Source organism: Melozone crissalis, unplaced genomic scaffold (genome assembly GCF_028551555.1).
Source record: "Melozone crissalis strain CALT ecotype California unplaced genomic scaffold, PUWL_Pcris_2 ptg000036l_1, whole genome shotgun sequence".
Classification (NCBI taxonomy): Eukaryota; Metazoa; Chordata; class Aves; order Passeriformes; family Passerellidae; genus Melozone; species Melozone crissalis.
The window spans coordinates 1,238,687-1,257,491 of NW_026535814.1; the positions used below are offsets into that span (position 1 = coordinate 1,238,687).

The window sequence follows — 18,805 nt, forward strand, 5'->3', positions numbered from 1 at the left end:
GTGTTGCTTAGGCGGTTCTAGGACTTCACCTGAGTAAACAGTTTGTCAGTTTAGTATGATAAGATTACATATGATTTTACATGCCAAGCTTATACCTAAGCCGGAAAGTTCTTTAATAAATGATGGTGGAGCCTAGAGAATTGATTTTAGAAGCATTTGATTTGAGCAAATGGCATCCACTTTGCAAAGCTTGGGATAATTAAAAAAGATAAAAATAGACAAAAATAACCATATTCAGTCAAATTTGTTCACATGGAACATACTGGCATTCTATTGTGTGGCAGCATCCAAAGGAACAAATCTACAGGGATAAACTGGATTTCCATAATACAGAGCTGGTATTGCTGTACTGGAATGTTGCGTTTTTAATAATGCTTCAAAAGTGAGTATGAGAATGCATCTCTACAGACTTTTCTACAGATTCCTTGCGATTCAGCAGTGGTATTACATAATAACCTAGCATAAAAATTAATGGCAGTTTTATAAATCCTTCAGGTTTATTTGAGTTTTGAACCATCTTTTTTTTGGTTTTTTGGTACATTTATAAAAGGATAAGAAATCATTTTGTTAGGTCAAGACTGAATTTCTGAACTTTAAAACAATATTAAAACAATATAGATGTATTGTTGCACTTATTTTGATACATCTCTTTTTCTTTATAAATATAGCCTTTTGCTGCTGAAAGTATTTCTGAAATTTAATATATTTTTATTTGATTATAATTTGCAATACTTCATTAACATTTTCTGAAACATTTTTATGAGAAGCTCATCTGCTTGGGAAATGTACTGTTACATACCTGTGAATGGTGAAATAATAGGTATTTAGGTGCAATCTTTATATTCTAAACAAAGGATTGACCACTATTTAGAATAGAAGGTGAACAGTAAGAAATGAGAATTCTGTCTGCTGGAAAATGATTTAATTTCGTGTATAAGTATATGTGCGTGTAGAAACAGCTGTTTTCACTTGAATGTATCAATGCATATTTTACACTGTTGCTTCATAAAATCATCTGAATTGGGCCCAAGCATGTCCTATTGTAATAATTTCAAACCTTCACTAAATTCCCTGGTAAACAAACAGGTTTTGGATATAGAAACCCTACTGAGAAACTAAAGAAAATTACTCAAAGGTTTGTGTACAATTACATGCATTGAATAAGTGTTGGGCAGTCCACTTATGCAGACATTATCACCTTTTTCCACATATTGTATGAAAACATTTCATTTTATGGAGACAGTGAAGAAAATTAATATCTTAACTTGGCACACCAGTCCCTCTTGAGACCAGTGTAGTTAAAATTTGGTTTTTATTCAGATTATGACGGCCACAAGGAGAAATGCTGCTTCCTATCTGGTTTCCACACAGAACATCTACACAGCTCTGCTATATGAGAAGTGGGGGAGCACAACATTGCCATGAGCTAGGGATGATGACACCTCTGAACACATCTTCTGTCTGATTCTCCAAATGGTATTGAAGCTCAGCATGCACAGGTAGAAGTGCAGGTCTGAGTAAGTGATGAGTGAGGACATGAATATTGACCATGTAGATTTTTGTAGAGGGAGAAAGTGGTCTATTGAAGGAAGGGACCCTCATGCACCTTTTCTTTTACACCCACTTTCACTTTCCTAAATCAGCTTACTGGCTCACTTTCTATAATTTCCCCCAATAAAATCATGTAAAGAACCATTGAAAATTCATGGTTATGTGCTAATTTGCATCTAGGAGAAGATATTTTTGACTTAGTAACAATTCAACTTCTTCCCTCTGCTCAATTTTTTTTTTTTTAGGTAAAAGCTAAGAGGGATTTAGGTCTTTTTTTATACTTTTCTGATCACTGTAAAAGCAGAATACGAATTTCTGTGTCAAGAGATTTTGTATAGTTCTCACATGATAAGGTTACACTTTTTAAACAGGATTTAAAAAAATAGCAGGAAGCTGAGTTATTAAAACATCTTGTAATAGTGGCGTAAGAAAAATAGGCTCAATCTGAAATACAGAAAGTTTTAATTCAAAACAAGGAAATTGGCAGAACTGATACAAATTCATTAAACATGATGTACCTGTTTCCAAATTTTTCAGGAAAAATAGTTCAATGGAGAATATAGCTATTGTTGTCATCTAATAAAAAATAATTGTAGCTAAGTAATAATCTTTCTATATAAGGGTCACGGACCAAGTCAACATTATCCATGAATTGGGACAACTTTTTATTCACGTAGGTAGAAATCTGGAGAAGCTTCTCTTATATAAATAATTATCTATACTGAAGCACCTTCAGATTAAATGTTGTTTCTCTCCCTGCATTCATATTTTAGGAAAGTAAAACTTCACCTGTGGATGTTACTTTTAGATGAAAAGATTGTCTCTTAGGCTAGGAAATGTGGATGCAGAAATGCAAGAGAAAATATTCCACGCTATGGATTTGTGCATAAAGTATTTTGATAATTTATTATGATGTTTGGAAAGGACTTCAGTTCTGGTTATCAGCACTTCTAGTAGTCTTTTTGGTACATGTTAAATAAGCAGAAAGGGACTTTGATGTACTGTTCAGGCCAAATCACAAAGCTTTGGAAGCTCTCTGATTTTCAGCAGAATTTTTGTATGGATTTTTCCAGATGTAGATTCATTAAAAGACCATGAAAATACTATTCTTTTCTTTTTTATTCTTTCTTCTGCCAGGCTTGGCAGAAGGCCAAAAGCTGCACAGACAGGGAAAGTGAACTACTCCCACGTCCTCATGTATTTGCCCTTGAGTCCATCAGCACTAGTGCGGCTCCTAATTGCACAGTCAACTTCAAGAACTAAGAGCTTGGTTGCAGAGATCTCCGATTACCTCCAAGATGGATCTAACAGTGCTACTCAAATTGCTGAGGACTTATCTGGAGCAAGATAATGCATCTAATCCTGTCTTATTCTACTATTAATCACATTCTTGTCATTACATCTTGCCAAGCAGAGCTGATTTTCACCTTTAGACTTTGTTGAAAAACAAAACCTGAAGGAGACCTGGAGTGTGTCTTCCATTAACTGTTTTCTCACAGGTCTTTATAGCCTACTGTTGGCAACAAGCATCTCACTGCCAAACCTTTTCAGTATATGATCCCACTAAGCACTGAGATTTATGTTGTTGAAACATTTCTGTATGTGTTTTCTCAAGTATGTGAAGATGACTGTAATTTTGTTTCATTTTAAAAATCTTTTTGCAAATTCTAAATCAGGTTGATATTCACTGGATATGTTCTACAGAATTTCAAGTTTTTCAAGTAATTCAAAAGTTAAAACAGATGCTCTTTCATGTAGAACTCAGTGAATATGATTTTCTGCAGTGATAGGAGACTTCTCAAGAACCATCTCTGAAGCAGCTTTCATAGCTGAATTCACTTACAAATCACTGAAAGAGTAATAAGAGTAGCAACTCAGAATGTATTCCACAGCCACAGACATTACACTTTGATATTGATATGAATCAGAAACAGATCACAATGCGTGAAAATCTGAAAAGGCATGTAGTTTAGGAGTTAATTTATACCTTTTTTTTTTTGCTAACCAAATAGCATTATTACATTCCTTGGTATGGTACCAATTGTTTTTACAGTGATACCTAACGTGAGCTTTCAATTTATTTGAGAATTCATTATTTTAGTTGTACAGTAAGTCTGAATGCTGACCCAGAAGTAGTGCAAACTCATAAAGGAAAGTATAAGAGATAGATATTAAGACTTTTTTTCTAGCACAAGTATTTCAGTTGTATGTTTTTATGACATTTGCATCTATATATACTTATTTATACAGAAATGAGGTTTAAAAAATTTGTTCCTTTGAAACATTTGTATAGCTCTCCTTAAAAACCCAAATTATCAACATGATAAAGACATTAAAGTAAGTTACAAAAAATGTTCGGATAAAGTAGAAGGAGAATTTTGAAGTTTAAGGTGCATTTAGAGTATTAAATTGTTCCACACTATGGCAACAATTTCTTTCAAAGAAAGAAAGTGTATATGTGGAAGACCTCTTTCACAAAAAAGGTTTTCCTTTCAAATATATATGGATTAATTTTTTTCCTCATGAATACACTCCTGCTCTTTTCAGCTTTTATTTTTATAAATAAATTTATTTTTATAAACCTTCTAAAATTCCAACATGTCTAGGCTATTGTGCCACACCAGTGCATGCCTATGGTCTTACTCAATAGAAGTTGTAGATATCAAAATATTTGAAAATCATACACCTGTTCACTTAAATGAGCCCAAGAGGTTACTTGTTCAGGTGATTTCCCTGTGTGAATTTTCACACTTCTAAAGATCCTGAGGTGATTGAGCACTGTGTTTCTCTGAAACTTGAATAAATATTGTAAAATTAGCTACTAGAGGGCAGGAATACATGTACTCCTCAGCACAGGCACATCACAGTGAGTTGTGTAGGCTTACATTTCTTTGGCTTAATCATGCTATTTTCTCATAAAAATCATCTCCAAATAAATGAAACTTGAATTTCAGAGCCGAGCAGAAGGGAGTATGTGATTATTATATAAGGTTTAGGCTTAATCTCAGGTCAATTAATTATGTAATCTTACTTCATTAAAATATCTAAAAAATTTTCTTACTGTAAATGTTTGTGCAACAGTAACTGGAAATTAAAAGCATAAATAAAAAATATAGCATCAGTACAATATAGGTGTTTGATTTTAATAGTAAAATAAAATCTATTTAAATAAATAAAAACTAAAACATAAACACTGCACTACTGAGAACATGCCACAAACACAAAATATTTCATTGCAATTCCCTAGCAAACTTTCCATGAATTACATTGTTCCAGTTTTGCAAAATCTAGTTTTTATACACAGTAGATATGTTCTGGTATGTTACCTTGACATATTTCACATTTGGAATTACTGGGGAGACTGAAGGCACTGTAGGACAGTAAAATAAAGAAAGCACTGCTTACCCCAATTGACTGAGGGCAGATGGTGGCATGTTATGTAGGTGTTGCTGTTGCCAGCCAGTCACAGAACCGAGATGAAGAGCACTGGCTGTATTAAAACCAGAGAGAGATGATATATCTGCACTACTCAGAGAATATTCTAGATTTGAAAACAGAAAGACAATAATTAAGAGAGAATTAAAGAGGAAGCAATTAAACAACAACTAGCCTAGTAATTTTCTTGTCACTTTGTAAGCCATTTAATTTTAATTACACCAATCACATTAAGTTGCAGGAGAAAAAGTAAATCTTCCTCTTCCCTCTACTCATTAACTTGGGAGCAAGTAACGCACTAATAATTATTCTGTAATCTAGCAGCGTTTTACTGGGTCTGGCAGATCTAAAGCATTCTTAACCTGTAAATTCACCATAACTACAAAAGGACTGTCAGAAAGACTTGAAAAATACAACATTTTGGTTACAGTCTTCCCTGCAGAAGTCTGCAGGCAGTCTGCTTCTGAACAATATGTGTGTTCTAAAAATGTGCTGGATCTATGTCACTGTGTGCACTCTGAACAGCAGCAATACACAACAGGAACTGTAAAGACACCTTGAGGCTTGACTTCTGCACCCTCCCAGGTAGGAAGCTGTGAGAGCCAACAGAGTTAGTGAACTCTAGTTGGAGATAGTGAAGCTGCTTATTTCCACTACCTCATGGCTTTAGCATGGTGCACTCAATTGCATGAAATTATATCCAAGGAAGACTAAACTGTTAACTACTTTAAGGTTGCTGGGGTTTTTTTTTGTGTTTTTTGGTGGGGGGCTTTTTCTTTTAAATTTTAATTAAAGCCAATGAAATAAAGCTACCAAATCAGTTTTACTTCAAGCAAATCAGCTAACTTTGAAACAGATACATCTGAAGTTAGTGACAGGTAGAGAATAAGCAAATGTAGCATAAAGGCATAACAGTTATGAATTTTTCAGTTTCTCCCAAAATACATTAGCTAATTCATTAATACTGAGATAGACACTTATCAGCACTTTGCTCCCTTCCCCATCCTTTGCATCTTTCACCAATACTCACCAGTGCCATATGTTGTTGAGATGGCTGATGGGTATCCTCCCATCCCTTGCCCTGGTAGAGTAGGAGTTGCTACGGAAACCACTGGAGTAGCCAATGACTGAGCAGACTGGGAGTTATTTATCCTTTGATTCTTTTAAAGTAAGTAAAATAAACATATTATTGACCAGTTTAAAGTCAGTTGAGTGTATTTGCTTTCTGGAAATGTTTTGTGCATGAGAAATACAGGCTATTACAAATTCCTAGAAATTAATCATTTAACGTGTAGCTTTGATGAACTCTGCCAACCCTATAATTTACAAGCTTTCAAGAGACCAGTTGTCACCATAGTAACCCATTACATCAGTATCTCCTAGGTAACTGAACTAGTAAGATTGCTTTTGTTGTGCGTAGAAGAACAGATCATGTGTAAAACTAATGAAATACATGAGCTTGATTCCCATTGTTTTCCTTTTTGTTCATATAGAAAAAAAAAACCTACCACAAAAACCAATGAAACCTAAAAAGCAATGGAAAACCCCCAAACCCAGTTCTGCTGGGTTTTGAAAGTGAGGTGCACCCCCAGAGTGCTGAACTCTGATCTCTTACCAGGGGATGGAGCTGTGACTATGTTATTGTGCAGTAAAAAAACTCTTCAAGGCTGTTAGATTGCACAGCAGTTACACACTTATCTTTAACTCCAGGGCACTAGGTGTTGCACTGTAAGAATTAAACTAGAGAACTCTAATTATGTGAATGGCAGGAAAAAAGGGCTAGAGAGCCACCAAAAAAGGTGGCTGTCATAAGGCTATGCCATCTTGAACAACATAAGTTTACATGCTCTACATGCATCACCAAAAAGAAAGCTTAATTCTACATGCTTAGTTTGAGTATGTGCAACAAGTGCATCTGGTCTTCTATCACTATATTTAAAAAATTGCCATGACCTTTTTGTTCACAACATAGTTATTTTCGATTTTATTTCAAGCAAAACTTTACCTACATAATAAGAATAACTGGTTTTATTTTCTTTGTTATTAAGATGAACATCATTACCACTTACCAGAAGCAGATCAACATCCTCAGACTGATTGCATAGGAAAGGAGTGTTAAAAATTAGTAAATATAAATATTTACCAGGAGGCAGGTTTTAGCTTAGAAAATATTTTCATATCATAGGGGCAGCAAATAAACACCTTCTGAGGGTATCCTGGAAAAAATACACCTCATAGATCTCTTTTTTCTCCTCCTTCTAATGGGCTGTTTGACTCAATTGTATGAACAACCTATCCAGTTTTCAGCACAAGACTTTCTCCAAGAATTCATTTGTCTTCCACAGTCCCATTGTTTGCAGATTGTCATGCTGTACCTAACCCCTCACAGAGTCCCTTGGAAAATATAATTTTTTAGGGGCTTGGAATAAATAATTTGATGCAGACAGCTTGTCACTGCCATGATCATCTTTGAGTATTGCCCTGTAGGACTATTTGTCACTTTATGACTTAGGAGATAGCATCACACTTATGGACAGTTTTAGTTTGATGATTAATTTATTTTGCATCAAGCTGAAGAAGCAAACTTGGAAGTTGTTTTAATAATGTTTTTTATAAAATAGAAAACTGCATTGCTTAAATTACTATATTTTTAAATTAAGTTCACTTTTATGTTAAATCACTCAAAACAGCTTTACTTGGAAACACTGACAAACTTTTGAAAAGTAAGTGCAAGACACGAACACAATACCTTCCCAATTCAGCCTTCTAGCATAGTATATTGCCTAAATTTTACTAGTCTTGGCAGGAGAAACAGAAATTTCAAATTCCTTTTTCTCTTCCTCTGTCTATTTACTACCTCTTATCATTACAAAATTTGGATCTCACAGCGATAGAGCTCAAATTAATTTATTACTGTTAATATGCCATCTGCTAAGAGTCTGTGTGGCTAAATATTTAAGAAAAAAGTTATAGTTAGAGATGATCAGGGTTTAATTTGCCTTTATAACAGCCTCAGGAAAGTACTGGGAGAGAGACTGCAGAAGGTGAGGCTGTGCACAGTTAGGACACAGTTTTTTTTTGCAACTCAACAGACAAAAAGTAGGAAGTAAATAAGACTTCAAAAAAACAACCAAAAACAATCAAAGAGGCTCAGCCTACCTCCTCAGCTTGGTGTCAAGCCCTAGTTAGAAAAACCAAACAATCAAAAATTGAGTTTCCTGAGCCAGCCTTGACATTCCTAGATAACTCTTATTTGAAGTAGATAAAAAGAAGAGCTTTGAAAATGCATTACCACTGATGGCATGTTACTCTTGCTGCCTGGTGGAATAAGCACACGGAGGTCTGGTTTACGGTTGTTCATTCCCAAATTCATTGGAGGTGGAGATTTTGCTTGCATATTCTTGTTCAAGTTGCCAGGTGAGACCAGCAGACCTGGTGAGTTGCGGGGGTTTCCATATCCATTTCCTGTTAAGGTAAAAACAAGAGGGGAAAAAAAAGAGAGAGACAAGTCTAATGAAGTAGACTGTATCTTTTAAGCCCTTCTAAAACTGTGAAATCAAAAACTCAGGGGAGATATCTGTGTCATGAATCTTAACAGGAAAATACAACATGTGCTATATTTGGAACAACTGGTCCAATGGCAGCTGACAATCTCTGTGATGTCCGAAATTAACTCGATGATACAATTTTGTTTACAGCACTGTGGTATATAGCACAATATACTGTGCCCTTGTAGCAGCCAATGTCTGACAAGAGTCAGGAAAGTCAGATAATTTAAGGGCATAAAAACTGTCAAAGCTATTTCATATTTTCTTGACATCTACAGAAGATTGTGCCTTTTGTGATACAGCCCTTTGCAGGTCATGATTTTTTTTTTGCTTTTAAACAAGGGATGTGTATAGCAAGGCTATAACTTCCACAGAAGGATTCATAAGTTCTTTCGGCTCTTATTCACTACACTTCTTGGACCTAGTTCTGTAAACACTAAAATCAATGGAAGCAACATCATAAGATTATTGGAAACCACCACCATATCTTTCATCATCTTCTCTCTTATGCAGGCCCCAGGAACAATTCTGACAAGCAAATGTTTCCTTTATCTTTTTAAGAAAAGGATATTCTATCAACTCATTGCATTGACAACTATGTGTCCATAAAGTTAATGACCTGTTAATTCCACGATTTCATTCACTGATTTCACCTCTTACCCACATAAAATCTAGGGAAAAGGTGACTTTTTAGGGTAGCCTTGAAATTCTGTCTACACAATCTCAGGAGAGGTACAGAAACTGCACAGACATAGAGAGGGAATAGCATGAAAATTAGTATGGAAAGAGAAAACTTTTACCTCAGGCAAATACCAAAGAAACAAATGCTATGGAAGACTTTCTTTTCTGAGCACAGCTTTTGTTCATGAGCTGCAACACACAGCCTAGAATTTGTGTGAGAAGATAAACTAGTCAGTCAGTGAGGCAGAGCCCTCTGGGTCAGAAACACTGGAACTCCAAATTTCCTTTGTTTTCCCAAAGTCAGTGAAGACCACAGTATCTCACCCCATCCTCCCCAGTGTGAAATGGTGTTTACAGCTCTAAAGAACAAAAATAGATTATGGAACTAAATTTGATAATGTCTATAAGGTGGGCATAAAAATGACAGTACATGTCAGCAATTTGCTCCTCTGTTTGGGATAATGATATGTGTCTGAGCTTGACTAAGATTTTCAAGTTTTTAATCCTCAAGCGCATCAGCCACTTGTATTTACCAAATCAAAAAAATCAATGGAAATAAAATTTGTGAAAGCCTATTAAATATAAAAACACCACTTCAAGTTTTGGAAGACCATGAACTGTGAATACTAGTATTATGGCAAAAGAAAATTATGAAAAACTGCTTGAATTCTGTACTTGTCAGGTACCTTCAGTAGCTAGTCTGATCTGGTTTGTTTTTTCTCATAATTTCTATTATCATGATCTCTAAGCCTCTGCAATATTTTGAAAATTTAAGAGCACTCAGACCACTACTAATATTCTGTATTAAAATTACTTTGGAGATTTTGGACTAAAATATTTTTCATAGTTAATCTTGTTGTTTATTTCTTTAATAGTATCATCCAGTAAGGAAACAAATGAGTTCTGAAATGTATTTTGGACTTTCCAAGCAAATACAGCTGAGTGCTTTCAAAGGCTTTTCATTTTGTACCAGTAGATTTTTTTTCTCAAAACGAACAATTGTCCTCAACATAAATGAGCTATCTATTATGCTCTCATTAATGCCATGTGTTATTACAGGTGGTGAAATTAGAAGAGGCATTTTGAATATACAACAATATTTTCTACCAGAAACCGCACTGCATTTTAAAGAAGTTAATCTTTTACAAACTGAATACTGAAAATTGAGACAACAGAAGAAACTGAAGCAATAGTAGGGTTTCTCTGGTGTCAGGAGGTATTTTACCAGCAGGATGTAGAACTGTCAGTGAAATCTGTCATATGACAAGGATTTGCTCAGAGAGTGGCAATGGAACTGTTTGAAGCAGCACTGAGGTTTCTTCAGTTCTACAATATAGGACCTATGATATATAGCAAAACGGATTCCACTGTACTCTACATATTTCTAGTCGTGATTTTTAGAGAATAAATCACCTTACAAGAAAGAACTCCCATTTTCTACATAAGATTTACTTAATATTATATACTATTAAGAAATAGTGCTTAGGGGAAAGCTTCTCTATAAAGCTTTATTCTTCAGAAACATTCATCCGACCTTTACTGACGTGACATAGTTTGAACAGTTATTACATTTATATTTTAAAAAAATCAAATTCTTTTAAAGAGCTACTGCAATAATTTCTTTACCAGCAAATTTCTGCTGTTCATGGCATATTATGCCTTCTAGCATTTTGAAGCCATATAATAACAGTTTCTCTTTCCAGTCACCAAACTTATGCTTTTGGTTTAGTGAGGATTCAGGAATGTAAGACTGTGGATCTTAAACCAATAATACAGAAACCCATCATTTGGAAATCAGTGATGAATGCATGCATGTGATAAAAAGATAAGAAGAGTCTGCATGTAAACCAGTCCTTTAAACAGTACCCGGTTAATTCAAGAGGCCTGTGGCCTGCTCTGAGGCAGCTTTCCCACCTTCAGATAAATCCACCAAAGAGAATGGCCTCATTTACATTCAGAGCCAAAAAAAAAAAGCGTAAGACTTCTAATGTACAAATTAAATCTTCTTTCATTGCTATACTTTAAAATTGCACTCTGCCTGGGCAATTATCAATTTAGATGTGACCATAGGCAGAATATCTCAGTCTGCTATCCACCTGAAAGCACAAAAATTATATGTCATATATGAATGGATTTCCTGATTATAGATCGTAAGAAAATGAAAACCAGATTCATTTTAAAGCAAGTTGGCTTTACATTTTTATTTGATTAAAAGCCATATTTTTTTTATGGAATAGAACATTTTAAACATTACAAATGCATTCTATAAGGCATAATGAAAACAGTGAAAATAGAAACAGTGGATGCACAAATTTTAAAGGGCGTATGTCAGAATTTGTAAATTTACGGCATTTTTAAATCAACAAATTTTCAGAAAAAAAATATTTTTCCTTGTATTGTTTGTTACACTGACTTGTAAGAGTAAAAATATTTTATGAAGAAAAGAGCTTATTTCTAGACAAGCTAGTGGAGCAGCACATGCCATGAAATTCAGTGCCAGACTTTGTATTTGGACTATTGGTAGAATGTAAACACAAATGCTTTTTGAGCACAGAACACTCCTCTTGGACATACTCTCATATTTTGCATTTAGGCACAAGTGCCATTGACTGTAGAATGAATTCCATCCAAGTACAAACTGCATGATTAACCTCTTTAATTTCACTTTTCAAAAAACTCAGAAAAGTTATTTTTGTGCACTGATAGATACTCAATCAAGAATAATTATTAAGAAAATCCATTTAATAATGAAAAAAACTACATTTTAAACTGAGCTACAAATTCCTGTAATACTGTCTTAAGCATTTTAATTTTAAATTTTAAAATTTTAAGGATACCAGAAGGGCACAAGCTTAATCAGGACAGAATAGAGAGCAAAGTTTACTTCTCTCCTTTCATCCCCTATTAGTAACACTAATACATTTAAAGTTGATGGTCATTGATGTTTACAGGGGTTGCAAAGTGGCTGCAATTCTTAATATTCTCAGGACAATAAATCTATACTGAGCATTTAAGCCAGGAAACTTTCCACATGTTAAGGCAACACAAATGACAAAAGAGTAACTCTTTTCCTCATCTCTCAACATTCTTGAACATAGTTTTAATAATTCAAAGTCTTGAAGTCTTGAAAAATTGGAAAATTTTAGGACTTGAACATTTGAGACTGTCATGTTCCTACTTGTTCCTTTTTTTCCCCCCTTTTTTTGTGATTTCAAAGACATAGAGATATACTGAATGAAAAATCCTCTATGGTAGTCTATGAAGAACTAAATTGGAAGAAAGAACAAGATACACAAATTGTATGTCCTTTATTTGATCTCTCATTTGTTTATTCTAGTGTTTATCACTGACATTGGCTGAGAATTTACAAGATCCTTAGGAACCTGAGATTAATTTTAACACAAAATGAACTTTCAAATTCTTGAAGGATTTTTAATAAATACTAATGCTCATTTCAAGTTTCCAATAAGTGTATGATTTTAGTTGTGAAAACTTTCTTATTTCTTCCAAGATGCATATATACATTTGATTTCATGGAGGATTTCTACTTCCTATTTGGTTATACTAAATGCATATGTCACATATATGACATTTTGACTGATCACCAAGCATCTCAAAAATAATTTTAAATACAGAATTATATATATAAACATGAGAGCAAAGTATTCTGCAAATTATCTCTACTTCAAAATACATGCATATGTATGAAAGAATCAATAAAAATTTTTGCCAAATTTGTAGGTAGTTTTTCACTGTTTTCTCAGCTTATTTTCCTATTTTCTGAAGGAGTGGTAATTGTTCTTAATAGTAATTAAAAGGTAATGAAAAATTTCCTTTTCTCTCTTACTTTATTGATTTGTTTTTTTTTTTTTTTCATAAGCACTGAAACAGGCTATGGTTTATTACCCAAAATAAAAAGATACCAACAACAAAGAACTAATACTAGGAAGTTGTACTGTTGCTCACCTAAAAATAATTTTAAAAAGAAAATTCTTACTCATATACATACATGCTTGTCACATTTTACAGCAGACAACTGTTACTAACTGCAAATGGGAGAAGAAAACCAATCTGCTGCTACTCTCATCCAGAAAAAAAGGAAATCTTCACTTTTAAATAGCTGCCCATTCCCACTACATTCAACTAATGGACCTTCCCAACTGAATTGTGGGGAGTCAACTCATACAGATGTGGTATTAAAAAACCGAATAACTTCATGTGGAAGAATTCTCAAACATCCTGTGAAACTATCAGCTACTTTTTTGGGAGGGCTGAAACAGGATGACAGTTCAGAGAACACACAGACTTTTGGAAGAATGGGAGGAGAATAAGAAGAAAACTATCTCAATGACTCTTTGTTACTTTTAAAACTAACCACTTAGAAATAATATAAATATACGGTAAAGTTTTCTACATGAACAGAGGTCTGAGCCATCTCTCTTTAACTCACCCATTCTTGCCATGCAGGTTCTATAACTGTCAATGGGAACTTGCTCTTTAAGTTTAAAAAGATGAAAAAGGCTCTGATGGCACTGCAGTTGTCCTGCATGTAGGAAAGACCATGGGAACAAAAAACTGACCTGTGCATCACACCTCATGCAAACACTTCACTGCTGAGTCAAGTGCATGGCAAGCTAACACTGTGGATATGTTTTATTGCTATAATAAGAGCTGTACTTAAATGTTTCTAAATTAGTACTTCCAGTAAGTATTCTCCCACTTTAGGAGTCCACACCTTAAAAAAAAAAAAGTAAAGCTGGCACCTGACTTTTTGAATTAGCCTGTGGCTACCCACACAAGCAACTCTGAGAAACCCTTCAAAACAATTTTTAATTGCAATTAGTCCTCCCAAGTGGCAGGCAGATATTTCATCACATGGACTCCCTCCTTGCAATCCTTGGAAACAGGGGTGTTTGTCACATTCACAATGAGGGTCTGTGGTAAGTTACACACTTAGAGAAGGGGGAATGTGCTTTCTTCTTCAAGGATGATCATCCTTATTCCTTCTTTTCTTTTCTTTTTTCTTTTCTTTTCTTTTCTCTTTTCTTTTCTTTTCTTTTCTTTTCTTTTCTTTTCTTTTCTTTTCTTTTCTTTTCTTTTCTTTTCTTTTTTCTTTTCCTTTCCTTTTCTTTTTTCTTTTCTTTTCTTTTCTTTTTTCTTTCCTTTCCTTTCCTTTCCTTTCCTTTCCTTTCCTTTCCTTTCCTTTCCTTTCCTTATCCTTTTCCTTTTTTTCCTTTTCCTTTTCCTTTTCCTTTTTCTTTTCCTCAGCAAAGAAACGGAGCAATAAATGATCCAAGTTAAGGTCCTGTTTGTGATTTTTCAGTCTTGCACTACAATTATTATTGCCAGGATGCTTATAATCTAATGTCCAATCATAGAATCTTATTATCTGCTTTCATAATTATTTAATGGCATCTCATATCAGGAATCTCAGATCACACAACTTTCATGCAGAAACACTGTGTTTCTGATATCTTTACTTCTGATTGTATTGATTAATTTATTTCCCTTTCCACTATTTTGTTCTAACACCTTTATCAATAGTTATGCTCTTTTCAGAGCCTTTATATTCCACATTATCTTGTTTTGATTGAAGCTTCAGCTAATAAAAACAGTGACTAAGTTAAACCTATTGAGAAAAATCACTTATTTATACAGTGGTCTTCAGTTTTGTGTTTTATAAATATTACATGTCTGTAGTTTAAACACATGGGCACTGTTCTATGAGCAACAGGAATATATTCTTTCTGTCACAGTTTTGTAAGGTCCAAACCCCAGTGATCAGAGATCATGGCTCTTACCATGTGTCTTACCATGGTAAAACAGGGGTCCTGCCCCTAGCACTGGTCTTGCATGCACTGCCATGAGGACATAGCACAGTGCAATGTCCCTGACCTTGCACAGTGCTTCCTCCTCACTCTCACTTGACATTTGCAAATGTTAAGTCCATGTTCTGCACTAGGAATGCCCTAGTCTTCCACACTAATATGTAGTCTAATAGGAGAGGTCAGTGCCTCTCCTATTAGTGATGAGGTGGTTGTCTGAAACTTAGCTTGCATTACAGCTTTTCCAAAATACTTTGCTTAGATCTCCAACTTACTGGCATAGCCCTGATCTCCTAGCATGTGAACAGCTCATATGTGGCCTTCCCCTGAGATCTGAGATAACCATCTACCCTAAATATGTTTTCAGGACTTAACCATGGTCTTATAAGTACAGTAGTTGAAATTCTAGTCCTCTTTAGTCCCTCTAGTCCATTCTAGTCCTGTTTATGCAAAAAATGAGAAGGGTTTTTTTTTTTTTAGTATGGGTTGTTTCAACATTGTGAAAATTGAGAAAAAGAAAGCAACACCAAAATGTGACTTATGTCAAAGAGAAAACTATATTGCTGAAAAATATATTACTTTCTGAAGATATATAGGAGAAAAATACATTCCTGGGAAGAAGAGAGAACTTATCTCTTTTGACTGCCAGAAAGAGACTTTTGAGAAATCATGACACAGAATCACAGAACGGCTTGGGTTAGAAAAAACATTAAAATACTCAGATCCAAACCCACTGCTAAGGGCAGGGACACCTTTTGCTAGAAGTTACTCAAAACTCCATCCAGGGTGGCCTTGAGCATGTCCAGAAATGGGGCACTCACAGCCTTTCTGGCCAGCCTGTGCCAGAGCCTTACAATCCTCAGTCAATAATTCCTAGTGAATACCTAATCTAAATCCGCCCTGTTTCAGTTTGAAGCCATGACCCCTTTGTCAATCATCTGCTTTTAACAAATTATTTGTTGATGACAAATTATTTCCTTTCTGGGCTGTTTGTAATCAATTATCATTTGAGGAAACTGATTTACAGTGAAAAACATTTCAAGACAAGTATAATTCCAATTATAAACAGGATGCCTTATTTGAAAAGTTACCTAACCCATCCCTGTCTCCTTTGGCTATTACTGTGAGACTGCTCCAATTGTTAGTACAGGAAAAATGAAATTGTAAGAGGTTTGGAAGACAAAGGGAATCATTGTATTCAATATCTTAATTGGTGGATCACAAGTTAAAGGGCAGGGGTCATGTTAACTTGATATTGACAGGAACTTCTATGTGGGGCTGCAATCACAAATTCAGGAGGTAAAAAGCATTTCTTGTTTTCTTTGTCACAGCAAAGTCCTTGCTCCAGTTCAGATCCAAGAGGCATCAGCTTTCAGGACTCAGGACAGGCATGAAATAAAGACATTTTCTAATTTACAATGCCTTCTTCTATTTTACGAATTTGAACAAGAATATGTATGGCAGTGTGCAACAGAAGTTGTGTCTTAGTGAGTAACAATGCAGACAGATAAAACAGTGAAATCCCTGTCTCATTCTAAAAAAGCATAAAATTCCCCTAGACTTCATTTGGAAAGAGATTTTATCTAAAGAACACAAATTAGTCTTGAGGAACATTTGAAGCTTCTTGTAATAAAGGAAGTCAACCATGCCTGTCTTTAATATCTCATTTATAAAGAACAAGTTTGTATGACTCATTTAACTGTTCATTACAAGTGAACTTAGGGCTCTTTCCTTTTCAAACCTTTCAATCTGTCTTTTTATAAAAACAAATATTGAGACATTGTTATCAGAGACAGAGACTAACTAAATGTATTACTAATTCAACACTTACACATCAGGTAGAAGCCTAATAAAGGCCGAATTTTTACAGATTTTCATTGAGGTCTACTGAGAGTGGGCTTGCATTGATCTCCTCTTTGGTAAGAGGTCACATGAGTTAGCTAAAGAGAGACCACCTTTGTATATGACACCCACTGCAAGATTTTAGAAATTTTTTTATATGAAGAGCAGCATCTAGCCTTTCAGGCTTATTCTCAAGGTTTCAGTGATAATGACTTTCGTGTGTTATTTGTTACTTGGAATTAGAGTTGGAAAGGCATGTGTTGACTGCCTACATAGATATGAAATTCAGTAGATAGACTATTTCTTTCATCCTATATATTAGACCTTGTCAAACAAGTTTTAGTGTTCTGCTAGCTTTGACAAAATCTCCTACCTGTAGGTACTTCCCTTAAAACAATGAAGGAAAAAAAGTATCTATCTATCTATCTATCTATCTATCTATCTATCTATCTATCTATGTATCCATCCATCCATCCATCCATCCATCCATCCATCCATCCATCCATCCATCTGTCCAACCATGTATCCATGTCTAGGTATATAGATATATATTCTTATGTGGAAAAAATGTTGGAAGAGGAACACTTAAAGGTGTAACACAAGTAGAAGGAAAACCAGAGCAATCACATTTTTAGTTTCTTATCCCATTCCATGGTTTTATGTCAACCTGCCAATTTTTGAATTCTAATTGTTTGGACTTGGCTCTATTGCATCACAAAGTTTGTTATGAATGACTGTGTGTCCTTTCTTTTGTGCTATGAGATTCCTTGGACAGGAACTGATTTTTACTTCTGTACCACATTTTGCTTAGTCTTTGGGCCAGAAGTCTGTGGATTATTGCCCTCATCAAGTAATAAGGGACAGACAACAATTTATCACGCTCTCTGTGGCAAAGCCAGTTACTGTCTTACTAATAGGTTGCCCATAAACTGTGGTTTGAGAAATATTTCTCCAAGTTCATTTGTTTATTTACATATTTCACACTTGAAGTCTAAGAATCACCTTCTCTTGACTATACCAAGCATGATTTCAGGGTAGAGTGAAGAATATTTATGTAACATTTCAATTTCTTTAAAAAAATGAAATTTGTTTGTTTACTTATATTTATAGTTCCAAAAGTCTTTAATGCAGATAGATGTCTTTGAAATCATTGCTTATTTTTGGTACTGCTGATCAGCTTAACTGGGCAGAGTGCACAACTTTTTACTAAACCACTCTTTGAGGATATACTGTCCAGATTGCCTCTACCCTGAGGGAATATAACTTAAAAATTTCTACTATTACACATATTCCCATGTGGCTTGAAATACTAGCAGAATATATAATATATTCACCCACAGTCAGTACACCACCTAGGAAAGGAAAAGAAGAATGAAAGCACTAGAAAATTATGATACTGGATGGCACTTCAGGACCTCAGCCTTCAGAAGATGAGAAGGCAATTGTTGACCTGTGGCTAATTTCCAGAAGGAAATTACTTGCTGCAAATTCATAGATAAATATAGGATTTGGTTATTAAAAAACATGGGATAAAATTTTCAAAATGCAATGCTGATCTATTCAGTTTTTAGCACTTTTTAATAACAGATTTAAAGGTAGTTTGAAGATGTTAGATTGAAAGACAGCAAGTGCTCTGACAGCATTTGTAGAACCCCAAAAACTTTTGAATAACTTTCTCCTTTAGTTTAATATTAATGTCAAGTTGGGGGCAGTGCAGAAATTGAATAGAGAAACAAACATTGCAGATATACAGAAATAAACAGCTGAAGTAGGTATATATTTTATTATACCTGTCGTGGATTTAAAAATTGAGATGGGAATTTTCCTTTGATTTTATTATTTACAGTTGTTTTAAGTCTATAGAAATGCTATTGATTTAAATTGGCTTATTCCATTAAAAGGAAAACTTTATTACGAAATACA

At 34.6% G+C, this 18,805-nt stretch overlaps 1 protein-coding gene across 8 annotated transcripts in view; it reads right to left on the reverse strand.

Moving 5' to 3' along the window:
* MEF2C (myocyte enhancer factor 2C) overlaps positions 1–18,805 on the reverse strand; it is a 119,482-nt gene that overhangs the window by 6,530 nt on the left and 94,147 nt on the right. For all 8 annotated transcript variants that reach the window (XM_054283209.1, XM_054283207.1, XM_054283214.1 and 5 more), the window contains 4 exons: positions 8,279–8,451; positions 7,056–7,079; positions 6,017–6,146; positions 4,957–5,092 (listed from right to left, as the gene is read on the reverse strand). In XM_054283209.1, the coding sequence (XP_054139184.1) occupies positions 4,957–5,092; positions 6,017–6,146; positions 7,056–7,079; positions 8,279–8,451 (463 nt within the window). The remainder of the gene's footprint in view (positions 1–4,956; positions 5,093–6,016; positions 6,147–7,055; positions 7,080–8,278; positions 8,452–18,805) is intronic.